Source organism: Moschus berezovskii, chromosome 9 (assembly GCF_049115385.1).
Source record: "Moschus berezovskii isolate FMDL1 chromosome 9, NW_MosBer_1.0, whole genome shotgun sequence".
NCBI lineage: Eukaryota > Metazoa > Chordata > Mammalia > Artiodactyla > Moschidae > Moschus > Moschus berezovskii.
Genome location: NC_142468.1, coordinates 30205114 through 30229514, shown reverse-complemented (window position 1 = coordinate 30229514; position 24401 = coordinate 30205114). Strand labels below are relative to the sequence as shown.

The 24401-nt window shown below is 42.6% G+C and overlaps 1 protein-coding gene across 1 annotated transcript; it reads right to left on the bottom strand.

The window, feature by feature from the left end:
- Positions 1 to 17003: 17003 nt before the first annotated feature.
- Positions 17004 to 20466, bottom strand: CDC50B (cell division cycle 50 P4-ATPase accessory subunit B). The gene has a single exon (XM_055436658.2). The coding sequence runs from the start codon at positions 20198 to 20200 to the stop codon at positions 19139 to 19141; it is 1062 nt and encodes a 353-aa protein (XP_055292633.2). The 5' UTR covers positions 20201 to 20466; the 3' UTR covers positions 17004 to 19138.
- Positions 20467 to 24401: the final 3935 nt, after the last annotated feature.

The following is a 24401-nucleotide window of genomic DNA, read 5'->3' as shown; positions in this document are numbered from 1 at the left end:
AATGATAACTGTTTTGAATAATTATTGTTCGAGGTTATAAAGAATGGGAGCCATATCAAAGAACATCAAATATTGTAACTCTACCTTAACAGCTGCTGGTAGTGAGACAAGATGTTCTTAAAATGGTCTCCAATTATTTCATTTTAATCATAAACCATGAGGTGTTAAAGGGGTTAATGAGGTCTCAAGTCATTGTCAACTAATTATCTTTAAGTTGTTGTCATCACATTCTAATTGTTATGCTTCTGCCAGCTCCGCCACTGGGGGTGCCCAATCTTAGAGTAATTGGTTAAACACTCACACACACCCCCACACACAAACCGATGGTTTCTAGCTGCTGTTTAGTTTGCTAACCTAAACCATTGTCACCGACACACACGTGCATGCATACAAACACACATGCTTCCATACAAAAAGCTTTTAGGAACTTTCATCTTTTTAAAAGGGCAGGGGGAGAAATCAATAAAGTGGTAGCCTGGCCAGCAGTAGGAGATGGTTGAAGCAGCACGGGTGGCTGAGCTGTATGAGAAACAGATGTAAGCTCTTTGGGGCTAGGGCAGACCTTTCCCTTTACAACCAACTCAACCAGCCAATGGAAAGCAATTAACGTCCCTACCATCCGTCACCCACCCCTGCCCCCCCAAAGATTATTCAGTCTGTCTGTTGAAGCCAAGAGCTTCATCCACCCAGCTGGAGAACCTATGATTTAGGCTCACACTTCACTCAAGTAGTACGCAGTCTTAAAAATGATTCGTTTCATGGTCTGAATCAGCAGGGAAGTGCTTTCTTACTGTTCCGTGTTGTACGTTCTACCATCAGACAAGTCTACATTCACCTATTGCTCTTTACATTCATCTCTTTCTTTTTCAAATTTGTTTTACTGGCCTGGGAATCATTTTGGAGTTAATAACAGACAGGGACCAGACACAAATGGGTCATTGCCAGTATGGTTACTTAATCAGCTTTCTGTGGAGTTAGATGTTACAAGCTTAAGGATTTGAAATGATTTTTTAACCACATTGAAAAAAATGGCAGTTTCTCAAAAAAGATAAGCAGGCATCTACCCTAAAACTCAGCAATTCCACTCCTAAGGATTACGCAAGAGAAATCAAAAGATACATCTACAAAAATTATTACATGGCAATGTTCATAGTAGCATTACTCATAACAGTTTCAAATTGGACACAACCCAGTTGTCCATTAACAAGAGAAAGGATAATCAAATATATGCGTGCAACAAAATACTACTGGTACACAAGAATATGGGGAATCTTAAAAGGATTCAGTTCAGTTCAGTTCAGTCGCTCAGTCGTGTCCGACTCTTTGCGACCCCATGAATCACAGCACGCCAGGCCTCCCTGTCCATCACCAACTCCCGGAGTTCACTCAAACTCATGTCCATTGAGTCGGTGATGCCATCCAGCCATCTCATTCTCTGTCACCCCCTTCTCCTCCTGTGCCCAATCCCTCCCAGCATCAGAGTCTTTTCCAGTGAGTCAACTCTTTGCATGAGGTGGCCAAAGTATTGGAGCTTCAGCTTTAGCATTAGGTTGATCAAAAGAAGGGGGATATGAAAGAGTATATACTGCATAATTCATTTATATGAAATCCATGAATGGCCAAAATTAATCAACAATAACAGAAGTCAGAAGTCAAAATGGTTGCCTCTGGTATGTGGGTAATTGATTGTAAAGGGTTACATAGGAACTTTTCAGAGGTGATAGAAATGTTTTATATCTTGTTTTAAATGGTTGTGTTTGTGAATACAATTGACATAACGCACTGAACACCTAAGACCTGTATCTGGTACTGTGTGTAAATTATCCTTCAAGTTTTTTAAAATTAAGAAGAATTTGGGGAATACACATGTTGTACCAGGAAAAAAGAAATGAACGAGGAAATCAGGAAATAGAAGAAATGAGGGGAAATCAGAGATGCTGGGGATGTGAAACTCAATAAGGATGACAATGTACACGGATATAGAAATCCCTAGCCAGCTACCTGAAAGTTTCTTGAGTACTTACTGTGTACCAAGCACTGTGCTAATCACTGTCTTCTATATTATCTATTTATCCTTCCCTTTTTCTTTGACACTCCAGTGCATAAAATTGGATTAGCCCTATTCTTTGGTTCATGACATCTTCTTACCTTTGGTCCATGCATGGCTAGTTTTATTCGGTTAGCTAGTTATTCATAATATGTACTTGTAAGACCTTCATCCAAGAACTAACTAGAACCTTTACTGTAACCTACTATCTAGCTATATAATCCCATCTCCCATTTTCCCAACTTCCCTAACTCAAGGTAACCATCATCCTGAACTCTGTGTTTACCATTCCTTTCCTTTCCTTTTTACATACAGTTTTATTAAAGCGTGTGAATTATTGTACATGTAGATTTAAATGTTACTTAGCTTTGACTTTATAAAAAATGTATTTTATATAATCTTTTGGCATTTACTTTTTCACATTATATTGCTGAGATTCATGTAAATTGTTATGTCTCTGAGTCATTTAATCTTTATTATAGCCCTATGAAATAGGGATTTTTAGCCATGTATTGAAGATAATATTGGGGCTCAGAGAAGTAAATTAATATATCCAAGGACACAGCTAGGAAGTGGTAGAAACAAGATTTAGAGCTTAAAATTGGTTAATATGTTTTAACCAATATGTTACACTGCCTTCTCTGTTCTACATCGTCAGTAATTTATAACCATATCTCTATCAATACCTCCACCTATTCTTATCTATACCCACCTCTGTACATATATACATATAAACATAAATGTCAGCATGAAGCCCAAGTTATGGAGCATGAAGGAATCCATCAAGTCTATGTAATAATTTATGGATGGGTCCTTATACTCTGGTAGAGAAAAATATAAAAGTTATACATGCGTATCACTTCAAGGATTTTAGTCCTTTAAAATTCAGAATATACAAGCAGGTAATGCCTTGGGAATAGTATCAGAAGGTATATAGTAGCGTGTACCCATGCACATGTGTGCACATGCACTTTCTGGGGTGTGTATTAGAATAGCATCCTTATTTTATTTCATCTCATATAATAAAAGAGCAAATGCATGGGCCTTGTTTAAGCAAGTACGGCTCTGTACCTTATAACTGTATACCAGAGGCTGTAGAAACTAGATCACCCTCTCAGGATGCCGTAACAGTCAAGCAGAATCTCATTAAAAATCAATTCCTCAGGTCCATAAAGCCAGTTTATTTTATCTTCTGGAGTGCCTGCTGCTAGCCATTACACAGTTCCATTGTGTGGCAGTCTTGTCTGTGAAGAACACTGCACAAAACAGCCATTTAAAGATTTTCCATTTTTATGTTAAACTTTGCAGTAGTTTAACTTTACAGGGTTTGCTTCCCAAGTTTGAGATATCTTGTTACATGTGTTAGAATTTGTATTGCTGATCCTAGGTCTCACTAATTAAATATTTGCCTTTATAAACTAGATGCTGTCCAATGTGAATGTGCAGATTTAATTGGGTAGCAGGGGTTCTGGAGCTAAGAATGCCCGATTTGGTCAATTTCTGCAACTTCTCACCCATGCTGCTTTCTGACTGTTGAATTGTACCCACAGCCTCTCTGGGTAATAACGCAAAAATCTAGAAATCAATGTGTATCAGCCAAATTTTATAAATGGGGAGTTGAAAGCACACAGAGATTTAGTGACCTGTACAGGTCACACCCTCCGGATGAACAACAGGCGGAAGAAATTGGAGAGGCCACTCCGGCCCCATCTGGAGTCTTTTAACTCTTCTGACCCATGTCAGCGATTTAGGGGCTGGCGGATTTCAGAGATCGCTGAACTTCTCGGAACAGTGCTTGGCAGTGAAACATAGAGGCTTGGATTCCTTAGATTTTAGCTCTTCCAGGATGCAGGCTCGGTTTGCAATTTAGAAGACAGGGTGTGTGTTGTGAGCGGAATAAGGAGGAATGGACAAGTATGAATTGGGCTGGTTCTGGAGTAGGAAAAGGGTTAAGATGGCTACAGATACCAAATTCTCCTCCCCTGCATGCTTGGGACTAAATAAGTATATCATTAAAAAGATTTTAGACGTTGAGATTGAAAGAAACCAAGTCCATAATAAACCTCAGTATCATCTATTTAAAAATTTTCAATGGAAAGCGACAGGATACTACTCTGTTATGCAATTCTGACAAATGTATTTCTCCTCATGAAACCACCGCTGGGCACCATTCTCCAAGACGCCTTATGTAGAACCATGTATCTACAAGATGGTGATTAGTGTTTGAACAAAAAGAGGTACTTGCTCAAATATGTTTGCATAGTTTAGCAGTATTTGATCTTACTCCTGGAGAATCATAAGCTAAAAGCTCTGAAAAGTCCTGCAGGGGGAAAAAAACCTATTTGAACTTGTCTGACCATGGGCTTTCCCCACAGTGCAGCAAAGCAGCTACAAATAGCATCTCATGAAAACAGAAATAACCTGCAGAAGACATTTCAGGGGAATGATTTTTTTCTGTATAATTTAATTAACTTATTTCTGTTTGGCTGTGCTGGGTCTCCGTTGCTTTGCATGGGCTACTCTCCGTCGTGTGCGGGCTTCTCATTGCGGTGGCTTCCCTTGTTGCAGAGCACAGGCTCTAGGCACCTGGGCTTCAGTAACTGCAGCCTGCAGGCTCAATAGTTGTGGCTCTCTGGCTCTGGAGCAAGGGCTCAGTAGTTGTGGCTCACGGGCTTAGTTGCTCCGCAGCATGTGGAATCTTCCTAAGACCAGGGATCGAACCCGTGTCCCCTGCATTGGCAGGCGGATTCTTATCCACTGAACCACCAGAGGAATGATTAATCCTTCAACATTAAAACAAAACATTAATCCTATGCCCAGTCCACTGTAACAATTTCCATCTAAGTCTCAAATCACAGAATTCTGTCACTGGAAAGACACCCCATGGTTGAGTCCACCAGCCTCATTCTGCAGAAGAAGAGGCACAAAGCATTAAATAACTTATTGGAGTCACATGATGGAAAAACGGCCATGCACAGGATCTCCTCCCAAGTCAGTGCTCATCTGTGTCACCATCCCGTCACTCAAAGCACGTAGTTTTCATCTGGGCTTGAAAACACGAAACTGAAATGTTTCTTCACCAGCGTTCTGTATTGATGTTTGCCTAGGATGCGACTCGATTAGGAGAAAAGTACTAGAACTTGAAAGAAGGGTGCTCCAGGATTGGGGAGAATTTTAGAGACTATGAATGCTTCCCTGGTGGCTCAAATGGTAAAGAATCTGCCTGCAGTGCAGGAGACCTGGGTTTGATCCCCAAGTCAGGAAAAACCCCTGGAGAAGGAAATGGCACCCCACTCGAGAATTCTTGCCTGGAGACCTCCATGGACAGAGAAGCCTGGCAGACTCCAGTCCATGGGGTCGCAGAGTCAGATATGACTGAGCAACTTGCTTGGATTGACTGAAAGCTTTTAGAGCACTTTCCAGGTGGTGCTAGTGGTAAAGAACCCTCCTGCCAAGGCAGGAGACATAAGAGACATGGGTTCAGTCCCTGGGTCGGGAAGGTCCCCTGGAGGAGGGCATGGCAACCCACTCCAGTATTCTTGCCTAGAGAATCCCATGGACAGAGGAGCCTGGCAGGCTACGGTCCATAAGGTCGCAAAGACTCAGACATGACTGAAGTGACTTAGCAGGCACGCATGCAATGCTTTTAGAAATATTCCAGATTCAGAAAGTATGCAGTGCCCAAAAGACACTGAAGATGTGTAAAGCCAGCAAGTGGGAAAGTTGTCAAACTCAAGGAAGTCAGAGGTACAGAAACGGTGGAGTTGCAAGGAAACACTAATTACAGGGAGAAATGCTCACCAGCCTTTGAACCAGGGGCTTGACTCAGCACTGGAACAGGGATGGAGAGCAAAGCAGATGGAAAAGTATCTTCCAAAGGGCCAGAAGAGGATTTGTCTCATAAGAAACGTGTAACTAGAAACAGCTGATCTGCCTGGGTCACCTGTAAACCTGCTATTCCCCATATTTGTGTACATTTTACGCTACTAAACATTGGTGTAGTACATTAAAAAAAAATCTGACTCTATTAGCTTTGCTAAGGAGGGAGGTGAGGAGGGTGGGGAATAAGAACCACATTTTCGAAGGAGAAACGAAAACCTGATTCCTTGGTCAGGGTGGTAGAGGTGGGATTGAAGTGAGTCTTCAACCAGCTGAGTCTAAATTGACTGGGAGGCTTTTATTTAGAACTCTCTCTTGGCAATATTTTATCACAGTATGGTTTCCATTCTTGGCTAAGTAAAAGAACTGAGGTGGAATGGAATTGGCTCCGTCTTAGCTCTGACAAGACAGTCATAATAATGGGAGCCATCTTTTCCCCATAACTTTGAAAAACATGAAAGCAGATATTGGCTCTGAGCATGTCTGATGGTCTAACTTTATTTCCTGTCAACAGAAATAACTCTGATTTATATTTGGTCATCAAGTTCACACACTCACATGTAACTTGTGCTGAGAGAGCACAGAGAGATGTAATATACAGAGCTGTGATGTATGCCTGTCCAGCAAAGCTTCCTGGTCCAAAGGAGACCGCAGGGACTGAGAAAGACACTTCAATATCCTCACTCTTCTCACACCGTATCCCCCTGTGCATCCTTCCAGTGACGTATATTACTTGGGCTTCAGATAAGCTCCGTGTCAGCTTTGATCTCTGAGCCCCTCACCTACACTCTTTGTGATCCAGAAGGTTGGTTGGCCTGTATCCAGTAATTACAATGAGATGCTGAAGACTGAGGGGATGATCCATGCTGGCATCTGGCACGTTGTTTTATTCTTCTAATATCTGGGCACATCAGAGAAGTGAGAGAATTTTTAAAATTCCATTTCCTTTTCAAAATTGATCGATAGTCCAGACAGTGGAAATTGAGTGAATACGCCTTTTCAGTTAATGCCTTCTTGTGTCATCTGGTTTTGAATTCAGAAGCATTCTTTCCACTGCCCTGTTATTGTGCCATATAATTCATTGAATTTAAGATGCCATCAATCATGACATGTCCCATTATTTTATGTATCACTATGAAAAAATTGCTGCCCATTTAAAGAGGAACTAGTAGCTCCTTATGTTTAAATTTTTGTATTTTTATCCTTATTCAAGGGATTTTTTTAACACTAATTTAGAGTTTTATTATATGTCCCACTTGTGCAGAAATAAAAAGGAAAATATATGTAAAATTAAACTGGCTAAGTTTCCCCTAACATGTCTTCATACCCAGAGCCCAACTCTTCTTAATCCCTCTGGAGACAGATCTTTCAATGTCTATGATTATGCACAATGCGTGTTTTGCCCCAAAATATGATGACGGTGCAACACAATGACAACCACGCCATGGCCTGGTCTGGCTGACAGTGAGTCTAGGTGATAGCAACTGTAAGAAGCCATGGGTAGTGAGAAACCAGGAAACTGAAACACAACCTGATTTTAGAGATGCTAAAATGTGGGGGTGGGGGAAGGTATATCTTCAGTGCAGTTCAGTTCAGTCGCTCAGTCGTGTCCGACTCTGCGCGACCCCATGAATCACAGCACGCCAGGCCTCCCTGTCCATCACCAACTCCCGGAGTTCACTCAAACTCATGTCCACAGAGTCGGCGATGCCATCCAGCCATCTCATTCTCTGTAGTCCCCTTCTCCTCCCACCCCCAACCTTTCCCAGCATCAGAGTCTTTTCCAGTGAGTCAACTCGTCGCATGAGGTGGCCAAAGTATTGCAGTTTCAGCTTTAGCATCAGTCCCTCCAATGAACATCCAGGATTGAGCTCCTTTAGAATGGACTGGTTGGATCTCCTTGCAGTCCAAGGGACTCTCAAGAGTCTTCTCCAACACCACAGTTCAAAAGCATCAATTTTTTGGCGATCAGCTGTCTTCACAGTCCAACTCTCACATCCATACATGACCACGGGAGAAATATCAATAACCTCAGATATGCAGATGACACTACCCTTATGGCAGAAAGTGAAGAGGAACTCAAAAGCCTCTTGATGAAAGTGAAAGAGGAGAGTGAAAAGGTTGGCTTGAAGCTCAACTTTCAGAAAACAAAGATCATGGCATCTGGTCCCATCACTTCATGGGAAATAGATGGAAAAACAGTGGAAACAGTGTCAGACTTTATTTTTTGGGGCTCCAAAATCACTGCAGATGCTGATTGCAGCCATGAAATTAAAAGACGCTTACTCCTTGGAAGGGAAGTTATGACCAACCTTGATAGTATATTAAAAAGCAGAGACATTACTTTGCCAACCAAGGTATATCTTAGAATGGAAGAAATACGGTGTCTCTCAGTCTCAAAGCATGGCATGTACAAGATTCATGTATACAAAATTCAGAAATATGTTACAAAAATTTCTCTTTCTGTTTCCAAGGCTCAACTTCAACCTCAGGAAAAAAAAAATGCAAACTTTAAATTTAGCTACCTCCAAATTACTAAGTATAAGCAGTTCACCGGATCCTAGTGAGCTTGCAGAGAGACTGTAGGCTTTCTTTTTTAAAAAACATGGCCATGGGGAGGGTTTATCTGGCAGTCTCTTAAGACTGTGAGGCAGCTTCATGTAGTTCCTGGGAAAGGTGCCTGCCAATATTTATCAGCCTCTCACTATAAGAAATCCAAATTGTAATTTCAGATAAATCAATCCTAAAGCTGACCGCTGAAGAATTGATGCTTTTGAAATGTGGTGTTGGAGAAGACTCTTGAGAGTCCATCCTAAAGGAAATCAGTCCTGAGTATTCATTGGAAGGACTGATGCTGAAGCTGAAGCTCCAGTACTTTGGCCACCTGATGTGAAGAAGTGACTCATTGGAAAAGATTCTGATGCTGGGAAAGATTGAAGGTGGGAGAAGGGGACAACAGAGGATGAGATGGTTGGATGGCATCACTGACTCAATGACATGAGTTTGAGTAAGCTCTGGGAGTTGGTGATGGACAGGGAAGCCTGGCGTCCTGCAGTCCATGAGGTCTTGAAGAGTTGGACACGACTGAACGACTGAACTGAACTGAATAAAAATTTCTAATAAAAACCAACATTTTCACGCCTATTTGGCAGTTATTTGGTGAAAAGAAGAACGGTAGCAGTCTTTTTCATTTTTGTACCTAAGTTACAATGAAGTAGACGGCATGTACTTTTCCAAGAATAGTGTTAAGAATCTTTTCTTTATGACATAGCTCTAAAATAAACACACAATTTTTAGCAGAAAAAAACAAATTGGTAGTAATCACTAGAATTATATTTGAAGGAAATATTCCATATAATTTGAATATAAATAAAAAGTAAACATTCCAGTTTCTTTTTTGATAGATTAACTGGAAGGTATTGAAACACAGAATTATTATGCAGTTTATAAGCATTCATATTTTATTTACTCTCAGGAGCCTTAAGTTTGGAAACTAGTATTCCACATGAGCGTTCAGTTCAGTTCATTTCAGTCGCTCAGTCTTATCTAACTCTTTGCGACCCCATGGACTGCAGCACTCCAGGCTTCCCTGTCCATCTTCAACCCCTGGAGTTTGCTCAAATTTATGTCCATCGAATCGGTGATGCCATCCAACCATCTCATCTTCTGTCGTCCTCTTCTCCTGCCTTCAATCTTTCCCAGCATCAGGGTCTTTTCCAATGAGTCAGTTCTTCGCATCAGGGGGCCAGCATTACACAGTCACCTAAGGTTTTTTTTCCTTTCCCACCCGCGTGAGGCCCAGAGGCAGTTAAAGGCTGGCGATTCTGTCTCCGTCCAGCGGAGGGCAGTAGTGCACATCTTTAGAAGAGAGATTCCGGTTGCAGATTGGCGGCGGAAGGCTCCTCAACTAAGCTGTACGTTGCGCTCCCAGTCTTTTGAGTCAGGATCCGGTGAAGTCCTTGGCAGGGTCAAAAGGCCATGAAGAGTTGGCTTCAGGGCGCCAGGTGGCAGAGTTGAAGCCTCCTCTTCCCAATTCTGTGGGATGTACTCCCTCAGCCCAGGGTTGTGTGATGCAGGAACAATTCAAGACTCTGAAGGGCAAAGCATCTGGGACCAAGGCTTGCTGTTTGGCTGCTTGAGTTCACCTTTGACCATAAACTGGATGGGATGTGGTTAAAACATGACTCATTCCTTTCTCGAGATATCTGCCCTTAGACTGCATTTTCTCCTATTTTCTGCTCTGATGAAGGGCAATGAGGAGGAGACGTGGAGGCTTAGGTCCTGTAGGAGTTTCTGCCTCTCTATACCATCCCTGCCCAGAGCTTTGCTTCCTTCCTGCCATATTTGGACAAACTGGGAATGTCCAACCTGCCGGAATTCCCAGGGGACCAACCATTGAGTGTGCTTGGTGCCTTTGAACTTTAAATTAGAATGGAGTGCTTGGGGGTAGTCCATCTAAAGTCATTTTAATCATTCAATTTAAAGAAAAGGTTAAATTAAAAAATTTTTTTTCACCAAACGCTTGAGAATGACGTCTAACCATGTGTATTGCATGAGTCTATAAAAATACTGGAAACACCCCAGAAAGGAGTGGACTCTAAGAGTGTTATGGAGCATCATGTTCTAAGTGAATGAGAACCATCCCCACCCCAAAAGCCTTTCACAAGGACAGGGCATATTCCCTGGGTTGTTATTTTTTTCAATACTATGCTATCTGCATAGGCTAAGGGTGCATGCTCAGTCGTGTCTGACTCTGTGACCCCACCGACTGGAGCCCACCAGGCTCCTCTTGGAATTTACCAGGCAAGAATACTGGAGTAGGTAGCTGTTCCCTTCTCCAGGGAATCTTCCCAACATAGGGAACAAACCCTCATCTCTTGCATTTCTTTACCATTAGGGCCACCTGGGAAGCCCTGCATAGCAAAATGGTCTTCTGTGTATTCACCTCCTAGTTTAAGAACTAGAATGTGACCAGTAGCTTTGATGCCCCTGTTTGCCTGTCCCTCATCCCTGCTTCTTTCTCTCTGCCTTCTCTTTTCTCAGAAGTAACCACTCTCCTGAATTATAATCACTTCTGCTCTTTCCTTCATGCTCTGATGCCCTCTCCCTGCTATTCCATCGATCTAGTTGTCTTCCCTCTTGTCTAAAATCACCCTGTTGTCTAAATAACTGAGACTTTGCAGTAAGTTTTCATTTCCGGTAGGTCAAGGGAAATTCCCCTTCCACCCCCTCACTCCCACATCCCCTGTTCCTTTTTTTCAGGAATGTCTTGCCTATGTTTGTTCCCTTATGAGATTACTCTTAATATTCAGAGAGGATGAGAAATGGAGTGCCTTAGTGTGGATCCTCAGTCTGACAAGCTGGTTTGAATCCTGGCTCTTCATTACTGTCTGGGCCACCTTAGGCTAGTTACTTTACCTCTCTGAGCTTCAGGTTCCTCATCTGTGCCCTGCAGAGTCACAGGACTCTCATGAGAATTATAATGGGGGAACATCGGTAAGGTATTGAGAATGTTGCCTGGAAGGCATCACTACAGACTTTGAATAGCTTGGCGTTTCTGCAGTCACAGTGACCTCCTTGCTGTCTCTCGTCAACCATGTCACCTTGGACTAGTTTCTTTATGTTTCCAAACCTCTGTTTCTGTGTATGCCCAGTGGGGATACTATTAGGGTATGTTATAGAAGTTAAAGGAGGAAACCAAGGAAATTGCTTAGCACGTTGTCTGGGGAATGCTTAACAATTTAATTTAAGCATTTTTAAGTAGATTTAATTTTATGAGTTAATTATACCTTCTCTTCTTGTAGATACTTCTGGGTATCTACAAAAACACTTGCCTGGAAACCCAAAATGTTTGCTTAGGAGAAGAATGCTGATTATAAAGAGAAGTTTGCGAAACCGTCTCTTGCATTCTTGCAACTTTTCCTTGCTTTCATCTTTTTGAAGAGCAGGATTCTCAGAAGGATAAAACCAAAGCCAAACTCTTTCCTAGGCCGTCTCTGTTTCCACAGCCTGCTTTGCTGGCTTAGGTCTAGGTCTGACCAGGCAAAACTGTTTCTTAACTTGTTTTCCAGAATCAGAGGAAAGTTTAACATAACAAAATTTTATAGCTCCTGCCCAGTAACATATATTACTTTAGAAAAATAAAAATACCTTTCCCTTATCATGCATTATTCTTTTACATGTACAATTTTCCTGACGTATTGAAGTAATATTCCACGGTTTGCTATGACTTGGAGGTTTATGGCCCTTCTGAGGCAGATCAGACTAAACATAATTCATTCATAGCTACTTAGTGCTCAGGGAAATAAACCCCTGAACTTAAATAACTATGGTGTGACCTCTGTAAAATATTATTTATGGTTTGAAAACTACTATTATGTAGATATCAAGATGTGCCAAATGTTATAAACCAAACATCAGCCGGCAAATGGGACCACTAGTATGCCATTTATTTTTGCTTTTCTTTCTGGATATTTCTCTACAAATGCTATTTTCATTTAAATGGTTTCTGGAGTAATTATCTGGCAGAGGAAAGCAGTGTTCATTTACATTTTATTATCGAATACTACAGTAAGTAAAAAATTCTCCTCTATAAAGAAGCACCATAAAAATATAAACATTCCATTAACTTATTGCAGTTTAATAGGAGAGACACTGAGGACTTTTGAGTATAAAGTAACTGTCCCCTCTATCAACGAACTAATGTAACCCATCTGCTAGTCATTTCTGCAAATTAGTTTATGGAGGAAAACCCGACTGTACATGTAAGTTATCCAAAGGAGAACTCTAAGCTTAGGCTTTAGTGCTGTTAAAAATATATGTGCCTTCACGACACTCCTTATTGTAACATTTTCAAAAGTTTAGGGTGTCAGCTTTGTTTCCTCAGTGATTTCCTATGCATTTAGTGATATCGTAAGAAATAATCTGTTCAGTGGTAGTAAAGTAATGGAATCACAATTATTTCCTAATAATCATTCAACATGTGTTTGAAGACCCACCACAGGCAAGTCACACAGCTTGGCACTGGCAGTAATAAAGGCAGATGAGATGAAGAAATCCTCAGTGCTCAAAGCACTGACACTTTGAATATGGAGGTATATAACCAAATAAGCGATTTCTAGACAATGCATCAAGTGCTGTGAGGAAGGAATAAGCACAAAGGGAAGACGAGGCTGAGGGCAGAGAGTGGGAGGGCAAAGGGGGCTTGTGAAGGACTTCACAGAGGACGATGACCCAAACACTGAGCAGGGTCTTGAGGGTGACTGGACACATTCTGATGCTCAAGTGGACATGTAAGATGAGCATGGGCAAAGACATGAGAAGATGCTGGGTTCAGGCCCCTTCAAATCATTCGATATAGCTGGAACTTGGTGGAGCCTTGGAGAAAGAAGGCATGAAGATTCAGAGCGAGGCCAACCATGAAGGCCTTGTAGGCCCTGCTAAGGAGTTTAGACCTTCTCCTGTAGGCTGTGTGTAGACGTGAGAGAGTTGAAGTTGAGGGTCACGTGATGAGATCTGTGTTTTGGCTAGCTCCTTGTGGTTAGGATGTGGAAAATAAACTAGAGCCCAATTAGCAGGTTCCTCCAGCTTCCAGATGGAGAATAGCAAAGTCCTGGGCCAGGGCAGTGACAGAGACCCGATTGAGCGTGCATTTGGGATCTAGAAGCAATAGGATCTGATAACTAGTTGGATGTGGGAAGAAACAGAGGGAGGAGCCAAGGAGGTAGTTCAGGTTTGGGGCTTGGATGACTGAGTGGGATCGATGAGTCATTTTCAGCATCTGGGGCTATTCCTGGAAGAATGGGTTTGGAGGAAAGGTCAGTGGGTTTCCTGCTGACCACGTGGAGCTTATGCTATTTGTAGGACATTTAGGCATGTACCAGAGGCAGCTGGACGTGTGAGTTTGGAGAGAAGTTAGAATTGGAGGTAGAGATTATGCCATTTACTTATATGATGGTCAATAATGTTTTTAAAGATTCATGAAAGTGAGTGAACAAATGAGCTAAGTTGCCTCCTAATGGTATGAAAGATACCATCATTCAGTTCCTTACAATTTACATTGATATATCAAGCCTTCACCCCTAAAACCCTGTAGGTAAAAACAAAAAGGAAAGAGTAAAAGTGTTCTCCATTCTGTCATTTGGGCTTCCCTGGTGGCTCCAATGATAAGGTATCTGCCTGCAATGCCAGAGACCCAGGTTCAACCCTAGGTCAGGAAGATTCCCTGGAGAAGAGAATAGCTACCCACTCCAGTATTCTTGCCTGGAGAATTCCATGGACAGAGGAGCCTGGTGAGCTATAGTCCATGGGGTCTCAAAGAGTCAGACACAGCTAATACTTTCACACACTTTCACATTTTGTCATTTGGGTTTCCTGGTGGCTCAGTGGTAAAGAATTCTCTGGTGGCTCCTGCCTGCAATGCAGGAGATGCAGGTTCTATCCCTGGATCAGGAAGATCTCCTGGAGAAGGAAATGGCACCGCACTCTAGTATTCTTGCCTGGGAAATCCCATGGACAGAGGAATCTGGCAGGCTATAGTCCATGGGGTTGCAAAAGAGCCGGAAATGATCTAGCAACTAAACAACAACAACATTCTGTCATTTACTATGAGTAGGAAGTGATGGGGCTCTCATTTTGGATTCTTTAACAAAAATGGAATATGTCTTTAACTTATTAAAATCATAGCAAGACTTCACCAAGTCTTCCTTTGAGAATATTCAAGTGCCCCCATTGAAATGACTATGACTGCCTCATCCAGAGGCTATGCTTTTGTTGTAGAACACTGCTTTCTTTGACTTTTGAACAAAATTGAGCAAAACAGAATGAATTTCTCCCTCGTCAGTCTTGATGACTTTCTAAAACCTCATGCATTTTGATGCTTAAAATTAATGAAGCTGTACAATAGTGTTAAGCACCTTGGGCTTTCAGAACAAAGACCTTTTAGAAGAACAAAGTATCATAATTAATGACATATCATTTACTTTTTTCATCAGTAATGTCAGGTTTCAGCCACTTTAACAGGAATTCAGTTAAGAACTCAATGTGGAGAGAAAGGCTATTAGAGGAGGTGCTTGACAGTAATATCTTTTGTTCTAAGCAAAAAGATAAATCACTAAAACTCATCAGAAAGACAAGCTGAGAGGTTCAGAAGGAGGTGAGCTACCATCCACTTACTACATTTCTCCAAGGTTTGTCATCAGTGAGGTCACTGGTGGGCCCTGCCCTCTGCAGTGGGTTCCAGTCACAGCCAAGTCTCCCCCTTCTGGACACCTTGCTTCATGCTCCAAACTGCACCTTTTTTTTCTTTCTTTTCTCCTCTTCCTCCATACCCCCAGGCTATGTTAGGTTTCACTGCCTCGGGGTCTTCACTGTGCTATGCTGAGCTGCTCAGCCAAGTGCATAAAGAAAGAAATGCCACCTTGCTGTGGTGAACTAATTTACCTCATTACCACTAACAGTGAGAATTATAATGCCAGGTGGCAAACCAGTGGGGAAGTATTTTTCCCTGAATACACGTTGTTAGTCTTATCAAAGAAACCATGGGGGATGGTAGTATACACTGAGTCAAGAACTGTTTATAACTTTTGCAAATTCTTTACACAAAAATACTACCCTCGGGTAAAATCTCTCTGGGAACTTAATATAGTTCAGTCAGATTCACTGAATGACTTTCTTAATGACACTTTATGTGACTGCTTTTGTCGGAGGGAAATTATGAGAAATTCTCCTGGGGGGAAAATTGAAGTTAAAAAAATTCAATTTTGTCATCTAAATCAGTCAGCTATGTTTTATCTGTGGGAAAAAATCTAGGGTGCAAAGAAATGCCTGATGAAAATAAAGGAAGAGGGCATTTACTATTATTACAGTTACTTACACACAGTAACCTATATACCCAGGGGCGTATAAGGAATTGATTACATTGCAGCTCTACCAATAACTCTGAGAATTTCTCAAGACTTTTGAGATCCCCAATGACAAGAAGAGGGCACAGATACCATGATGCAGAAAGGGTTGTGCTTATATAGTGTGAAGTGGTACTTATTACTAAAGAAAATCTCAGACTGTTATTCTGTCTCTGATTTGAAACAACTGTCTAGTCCTTGAATTGTTGATTTGATTCTGGAGATTCTTAGAAAGTCTTTCTTGTTACATTATTCTGTATTGGGAGTTCCCACCAACCACATTAGTTTCTCTTTTGTTTGTGGTTTACTTTACAAAGTAGATCAAAGCACATTTTTCTATCCAATTGTTGAGTTTCACTTTTCAGTCTCATTCCAGAGGACACAGCTCTAGCTAGGAAACATTTACTGGACAACATGAGAATTCAAACCCAGCTAGAATCCAGAGATACTAAACAAAATGCTACAGTGCAGGAAAATGTTTCATTTTTTGTTTTTAAAGTTTCTGAAGTTTTGTAGTCCAAAATACCCAATGCTGCTAAGTCACTTCAGTCGTGTCCGACTCTGTGCGACCCCATAGACAGAAGCCCACCAGGCTCCCCCGTCCCTGGGATTCTCCAGGCAAGAACACTGGAGTGGGTTGCCATTTCCTTCTCCAATGTGTGAAAGTGAAAAGTGACAGTGAAGTCGCTCAGTCGTATCCAACCCTTAGCGACCCCATGGACTGCAGCCCACCAGGCTCCTCCATCCATGGGATTTTCTAGGCAAGAGTACTGGAGTGGCTTGCCATTGCCTTCTCCAAAATACCCAATAAATAATTGTAATTTAGAATTTGGGTAAAATGCAGAAATGAAGTAAGATTGCTGCAGTCACATTCTTTAGTAACTTTTAATACTAAATATTATTAAAAATTGACCACATTTTACTAAGTTCAAACAATAGTCAAGGATTATCTGATTCATACTACATGTTGATATTGATGTAAGTTCAAATTCTGTGTTAGGAAGTTAACACTGAAAGACTGAGTTCATTTGAGCTTTATTCTGAAAGATGATTTTCTTGCTGTAGTATAAATCTGCTAATAACAAATGAGCAACGTGGATGGTAGCTGGTAACTTTTTTAACGTTTGTGGCTTTAAGATCATAGTTCAAAAGGATTAAGCAAACGTGATAACAAAGGCAACACAAATATAACCTTTATTCTCTTTCAAAAACCCACAGAAGAGGGCCTGGAACCATATTCATTGATTTAATCAGAATACCTTTAATTTTGTAGACTCATTTAAAATTTTATAGCAATGAATATTGTAAAAATGATAGTAATACACGTGGTTCTTCTCAACTAAGTAGTAAAAAAAATGTGGTAAATTATAAAGAAGCAGCTGCTTGATCAAAAATTCATGATAAATAAAAATTACTCTACATACATATGATCATATATACACAGCCTAAAATCACACTACACAATCTGACAGTAAAATTGTGTCATATTCAGGAGTTGGGAAGCCAGCATACTGGGATTATAAAATATTTTTTGGTTTATATAAATACTGGGACAAAATCTCTTAAGTCACAACTGTTCCAGAAGATCCAACAGATGTCAGCGAACATGCATGCTATCTATGTCCATTATTTTTCAAAGAACCAGAAGAATAAAATAAAATTAATATAAATTATTCAGTACAATTCAATATTTCTGTGACTCAATTAAAACAAAAAACTTCAAAGTATTGCCCTGCCTTATAGGCATGAGCAAAGATTGAAGTAACTGGAAAGTAGCCATAATAGAGAATGCTGCTGCTGCTGCTGCTGCTAAGTCACTTCAGTCATGTCCGACTCTGTGTGACCCCATAGACGGAAGCCCACCAGACTCTCACTAAGAATTCTGACAGAACACCAAATAACTGTTTGCTTTCAGCAAATAAACTTGTACAGATGATCTCACTTTTTAAAGTTCTTTTGCCACAAAAGGGTTTTTAAAAATTCTATTACAGTAACTTTATATATCAATATATTAGAATGATTTTACAGTAGTCAAAGTTTAACATTATCTCAATGGTTCAAATAATTTTTAAGAGTTTAGTTTACATAAGACTAATTTCTTAGCATTCACTTCAACATATTATTAAAAACAAACATGGTTCATTTGAGAACATTAACTTTTTTTAGACACAAGGGAAAAGGTATGAAGAACATAAGCATAAAAACATCACTAAGCATAAAAAATCATTTAGATGACAAGACTGAGTCACAATATGACTTTAGGAAAAACATTTTCCCTCTAAGGTCCCCTCCAGCTATCTGATTCTAAGGTAAAACCTTCCCACTGAACTGTACAAACTGACCTGACATTTTCAAGTTTCTACACAGTACCTGGCAAAAAAAAGAAAAAAAAATTAAATTTCTTGCACTGAAATATCAAATGAATTGTTACAAACCCTGCTCTGCAAATCTGTATGCCAACTAATTGTTTTCACTTACTCTGCACGTTACAAAGAGCTTCCTATGTTCAAGGAGGAGTGAGACCAAACTTGGAACATTATGCTTGTCACTGCCCCTGGGAAAAGATGACCACCTGAAAAACTGGACGGGCAGTGATGGAGTCACACCTAGCCTCAGACATATAAGGAAATAGGGAAACAGAATACTACTTGCTCCCTGGTTCAGGGCACTGATTCCCAAACTTGAGGGAATACAGGAGGAATCTCCAGATGGGTTTGTTAAAACTGCAGCTTCGAGGGTCTCACCAAAGCCTTATTATAGTGTCAGAATTTCTGGGGATGGGGCCTTCTAATCTATCTACATTTTAAAACAGTATGTTCTCCACGCCTCCATGCCTCTGCTGGTTATCTGTGGGCTTCACTCTCTACACCTACCCTCACCCCCAGGAAAAGAAGACCACTGTACTACAGTGGTTAAAGCTCTAGCTTCCGAGTCAGAATCAGAACCAGGAGCCAATGAGTAGCTGTTAGATCTCGAATGAGTTCTTTAACATCTACAGGTCTGTGCCTTCATCAGATTGAATAAGACCGTCTAAGCAAGCGTCCATTCCTCGCTCAAAGAACCTAACATGTCCACCCGTGAAAGAGATGGGGGAAATTTGCAGGAGTGTCTCGCTCTAGCAGTTCAAACACCCTAAAAGAGCCTGGAAGCCCCCTGATCAGGTGTTAATTTCTCTCTCTCTGGTTCCCTCATCCACAATAGGAGGCAAAGTGAGGCGAAGTTGGAATTGGGTGACAGTCGAGGGGGAGAAGCCTAAAGAAGTTTGCCAGAGTGTTGGCAAGGGGCAGAAAGGGTACTTTGAAAGCAGGAATCACTCGTCGTCCTCCTCGTCGTCGTTCTGGTCCTGATAGCGAATGTAGACGACCAGCATGACAAAGCCCACGAGGATGCAGAGGGAGCCGACCAGCAGGTAGGCGATGCCCAGGAATGGATTCTTGCCGCCCATCCACGAGATGCTGCTGAAGATGAGGCTTTTGTGGCCGCCGAAGGCGCGCACCGGGTAGTTGTAGGTGATGTTGACGCGGTAGGCGCCCCGCGGCAGCCCGGCCGAGTAGTTGCCCTGGCGGATGCGCGCGTACAGCTTGCGGAACGTGGGCAGCGCAGCGGTGCGCATCCACACCACGAAGTCCTGGTTGATGAAGCCGGTGTTGTTGGGGTCGGGGCTCAGCTCGTAGACCGGCCGGTGCCAGTTGGGCGGGGGCGCGGTGCCCCGGAAGGCCAGCGCCAGGCTGCCGTTGACCAGCGGCGGGTTGCGGAACTTGACGTGGTAGTCGGTCCACCAGGCGATGCCGGTGCGGTCGAGCGGCACCTCGACGTAGGGCCCGTTGGGCCGGCGCTGGTGCCACAGCGAGAAGGAGTCGTTGAAGAGGCTGTTGGCGATGGCGCCGCAGGGCGCGATGGGCAGGCCGGCCGCGCTGTACTGGTAGGGGGCGCACTCGTTGACCGGGTGGCGCAGCGAGCTCGGCAGCCCGCTCAGCTGCGAGTCGTCGCGGGACACGCCGTAGCGCCGGTTGTTCTGGTAGAAGTTGGTCAGCTCGTAGTAGAGGTACACGGGGCCCTGGAAGAGCTCGGGCAGCGAGAAGTACCAGGTGCACGAGCAGCGCGGCGGCGGCGCGCGGCCCTGGCCGGCCGCGGCGCACACCGAGCAGTTGCCGGTGCCCGGGTCGCCGGTGTAGTCGTACGCGAGCTCCTTGATGCCGTTGGAGGAGTAGTAGAGGCCCAGGCCCAGGCCGATGAAGGCCAGGCCGGCGCAGAAGAAGAGCGGCAGCGCGATGCCGGCCGACAGCAGCGGGTGCCAGGCGGGGAGGCGCTGCTGCGTGAACGCGGTGTTGTCGGGCTGGTGGGCGCCCCGGGCGGTGGCGCTCCAGGTCATGGCGCCGCGCGGACCCACGGAGGGGCGCGCGGGTGCGGCGGCCCGGCGGGCTGCCTCGCCCTCCGCGCTGGGCGAGCCTGGGGCTACTCCCGGGGCAGGATGCCGCCGGCTCAGGTGAGTCCTGGCCCCGGCCCGGGCCTCAGGCCCCCGCACAGGTGAGTCTTGGTACCAGGCTCTTCTGGTGGTGGCTGGATCCCCTCAGTTCCGCCTCGCCCAGGTGTCCGATCGGCTCCGCCCCTGCGGGTAACCGCGAGCCGCGCCCCGCCTCTTCTGGGGTGCGCAGGGCGGGCGTTCCCCTCGCTCACCTGGCGCACCCAGGCTTCATTTGGCCTCTCGATCCGGGTGGGTCCGGACGCCAGCTCCTCCTCCTCCTCGAGGTGAGTGGCGGCCCCAGGCTGCTTCTGAGTGGCTCCTACCTTGCTCAGGTACTTCTTCCCTTCCGCTTTCTATGTGACCAGAGTGCCTGGGCCAGTCTTGCCCGAAATCATAGAAGCTGCAGCTTCTAGCACAAAGTTCCACTGAGGGATTGTATCGTGCGTCCTGGAACCTTGAAGTTTACAGGTAATTAATCACCTTTTATCTAAAAGGCGGGAAAAGTGTCTCTAGAACCTTTTGTCCTTTTAGGTTAATTTAAGGACCCTTTTCAGGGCTTCCCTGGTGGCTCAGAGGTTAAAGCATCTGCCTCCAATGCGGGAGACCCCGGTTCGATCCCTGGGTCGGGAAGATCCCCTGGAGAAGGAAACGGTAACCCACTCCAGTATTCTTGCCTGGAGAACAAGGAGTCGGACACGACTGAGCGACAGAACAGAAGGACCCTTTTCAGTTATCTTTCAGCGATAAATGTTAATGTCGGAAGAATTGCACTGTAGTAAACCTGTTTGGAATTTCATGCCTGCATTCAAATTCTCGCATTTTTCTTTTTAAGGGAAAATGATTTTCCAGCTAGGTGCCCCAATCTGGCTGTAGAACTAAAAAAGTGGAAAGTTCTCTAAAAATAAAATGACACTTAAAAAAGAGAATTAAAGATGCAAGAGGTTCAGAGCCTTTAAGTATCTCTAGCTGGTGCAGAAACTACACAAACAGAAAAATGGACTGGACTACATGTAATTTCTTTTTCTCTTTTCAGATTATTTGCCTGACTGGGAAAAAAAAGCCTAATCCAAAATCCCAAAAGACTTAGCTGCTATCCACAAGTCAAGGATGTTACGACATTTGGACTAAGGAGGTGAACTACAAGGATTTGTGGGACTTACTGCAAAGAAAACCCAAATTAGTTCTGAACATTGCTTGAGATTCCAGCTTTTATATCTAGGTTGGTACAACATACACAAGAAGGTGTCAGGCCATTTCAACTTTGTGCTAAATCCTTCTTAGGTATTGAGGTGTTTCTGCCTCTCTTCCTGCTCATAAAGTGCAAATAACTTAAATATTTTCTATATTACAGTTCTGCACCTAGAATAATATATCACATTCTGGAGTCAGTTGAAATTTGGAAAGTTAAAATACTTGCTAAATTAAACAACAGGATTTTTTTTTTCATTTGTATATTTCTTTTTTTTTTCTTTTCCTTTTATTTTTCTTAACTCCAAAAATATTTTGTATTGGGGTATAGCCAATTAACAATGTTGTGATAGTTTCAGGTGAACAGTGAAGGGAACTCAGTCATACATATACACGTATCCATTCTCTCCCAAAACCCATCCTATCCAGGCTGGCACATAACATTGAGCAGAGTTCTGTGTGCTGTAAAATAGATTTTTGTTGGTTATCCATTTTAAATATAGCAGTGTGCACATGACCTTTTCAAAGTCCCTAACTATCTCTTCCCCACTGCAACCATGAGTTCATTTTCTGTGGGTCTCTTTCTGTTTTATAAGTTCATTTGTATCATTTCTTTTTAGATTCCACATATAAAAGATGTTATATGATATTTCTCCTTGTCTGTCTGACTTACTTCACTTAGTATGATACTCTCACTTAGTATGACACTCTTTAAGTCTATCCATGTTGCTGTAAGTGGCCTTATTTCATTCTTTTTAATGGCTGAGTAATATTCCATTGTATTTATATACCATGTCTTCTTTATCCATTCCTCTGTTGATGGACATTGAGGTTGTTTCCATGTCTTGGTCATTGTAAACAGTGTGCAATGAACATTGGGGTGTATGTATCTTTTCAGGCCATGTTTTTCTCTGGATACATGTTCAGGATTGGAATTGTACGGTCGTATGGTGGCTGTATTTTTAGTTTTTAAAAAACCTGCGTACTGTTCTCTATAGTGACTGTACCAATTTACATTCCCACCAACAGTGTAGGAGGGTTCCCTTCTCTCCACACCCTCTCCAGCATTTGTGGTTTGTGAATTTTTTGATGGTAGCCACTCTAACTGGTGTGAGGTGATATCTCATTGTAGCTTTGATTTGCATTTCTCAAATAAGTAGTGATTTTGAACATCTTTTCATGTGCCTATTGGCCATCTGTACGTCCTCTTTAGAGAACTGTCTATTCAGGTCTTCTGCCCATTTTTTGAGTGGGATGTTTGTTTTGATGCTATCAAGTGTCATAAGCTATTTGTAAATTTCGGAGACTAATCCCTTATCAGTCACATCATTTGCAAATACTTTCTCCCAATCTGTGGGTTGTCTTTTTGTTTTGTTTCCCTGATAGCTCAGTTAGTAAGGAATCTTCCTGCAATGCAGGAGACACTGGTTCGGTTCCTGTGTTGGGAAGACACACTGGAGAAGGGATAGGCTACCTATTCCAGTATTCTTGGGCTTCCCTTGTGGCTCAGCTGGTAAAGAATCCACCTGCAATGCGGGAGACCCTGGGTTCGATCCCTGGGTTGGAAAGATTACCTAGAGAAGAAAAGGTGTACATACCCCAATATTCTGGCCTGGAAAATTCCATGGACTATATAGTCTGTGGGAAAGAGTCAGACACGACTGAGCAACTTTCACTTTTTTTGCTGTGCAAAAGCTTTTGAGTTTAAGTCAGTTTCATTTGTTTATTTTTACTTTTATTTCCATTATTCTGAGAGATCGATTAAAAAATATTTTGCTGTGATTTATGTCAGAGACCATTCTACCTATGTTTTTCTTTAAGAGTTTTATAATGTCCAATCTAACATTTAGGTCTTTAATTGGGATTTTTGTTTTTAGCATTTTTCAAGTGTCAGTCTTAGGTTGCTAAGGAATGTAGAAAACAAAAGACAGTTAGACTAAGAAGGACCCTTGACATCAAGGCCTTTTGCAGTCTAACAGAAGACATATTACTTAAGAATAAGAAAGAATCAAAATAGATAAGAGACAGCATATACTTCAGTACCAGATTATACTTTACAAGAATGATACTAAAATGAAAAAGTAATTTTTTAATAATGGAAAATTCACTCTGTCGTATTGAATAGAATGAATTCAGTCTGGAAGCTTTAGCTGTTAGAGAAGACTAAGGGGAGACCCAGCTGACTTGAATTCCACTTCCCTTACTCCTGATCATCTTCAAGAGAGGAAATCCCAGCATTATCCACAAATTCCTATAGTATGATCCAGTCTCCACTACACCTGTCCTTCCATGAGATAAAAGAATAAACAGTTCTCTGTATCGTTTTGATGGGTTCCATCCATCTCTGTTATCACTGAGTCATCAGTTGGCTTGACAGAGTCCACAAAACTAGTCTCTAGGAAGGAATTCAGTTCCTGAAACTTAATCTGCTGCTGCTGCTGCCGCTGCTAAGTCACTTCAGTCGTGTCTGACTCTGTGCAACCCCATAGACGGAAGCCCAGCAGGCTCCCCTGTCCCTGGGATTCTCCAGGCCAGAACACTGGAGTAGGTTGCCATTTCCTTCTCCAATGCATGAAAGTGAAAAGTGAAAGTGAAGGCACTCAGTCGTGTCCGACTCTTCGTGACCCCATGGACTACAGCCTGCCAAGCTCCTCCGTCCATGGGATTTTCCAGGCAAGAGTACTGGAGTGGGGTGCCATTGCCTTCTCCGAAACTTAATCTAGTGGATTTTAAATCTAACAACTGCCCTGCCACCACCCGCCTGAAGTGTGAGCCCTCCTGTTGAGCTGAGAGCCTTACTAGCTCTCCCCTCCTCAGGCGACATTTGTTTTTTCATTCAAATAACTATCCAATAACTAAGGTCACAGTGGAGTGTCCCAAAAGTCAAGAGAATATTTCAAGACAAGGAATGGTTAAACAG

Bases quoted from the DNA above. Each gene is read 5' to 3' on its own strand.
- CDC50B (XM_055436658.2), bottom strand. From the start codon at position 20,200: ATGACCTGGAGCGCCACCGCCCGGGGCGCCCACCAGCCCGACAACACC.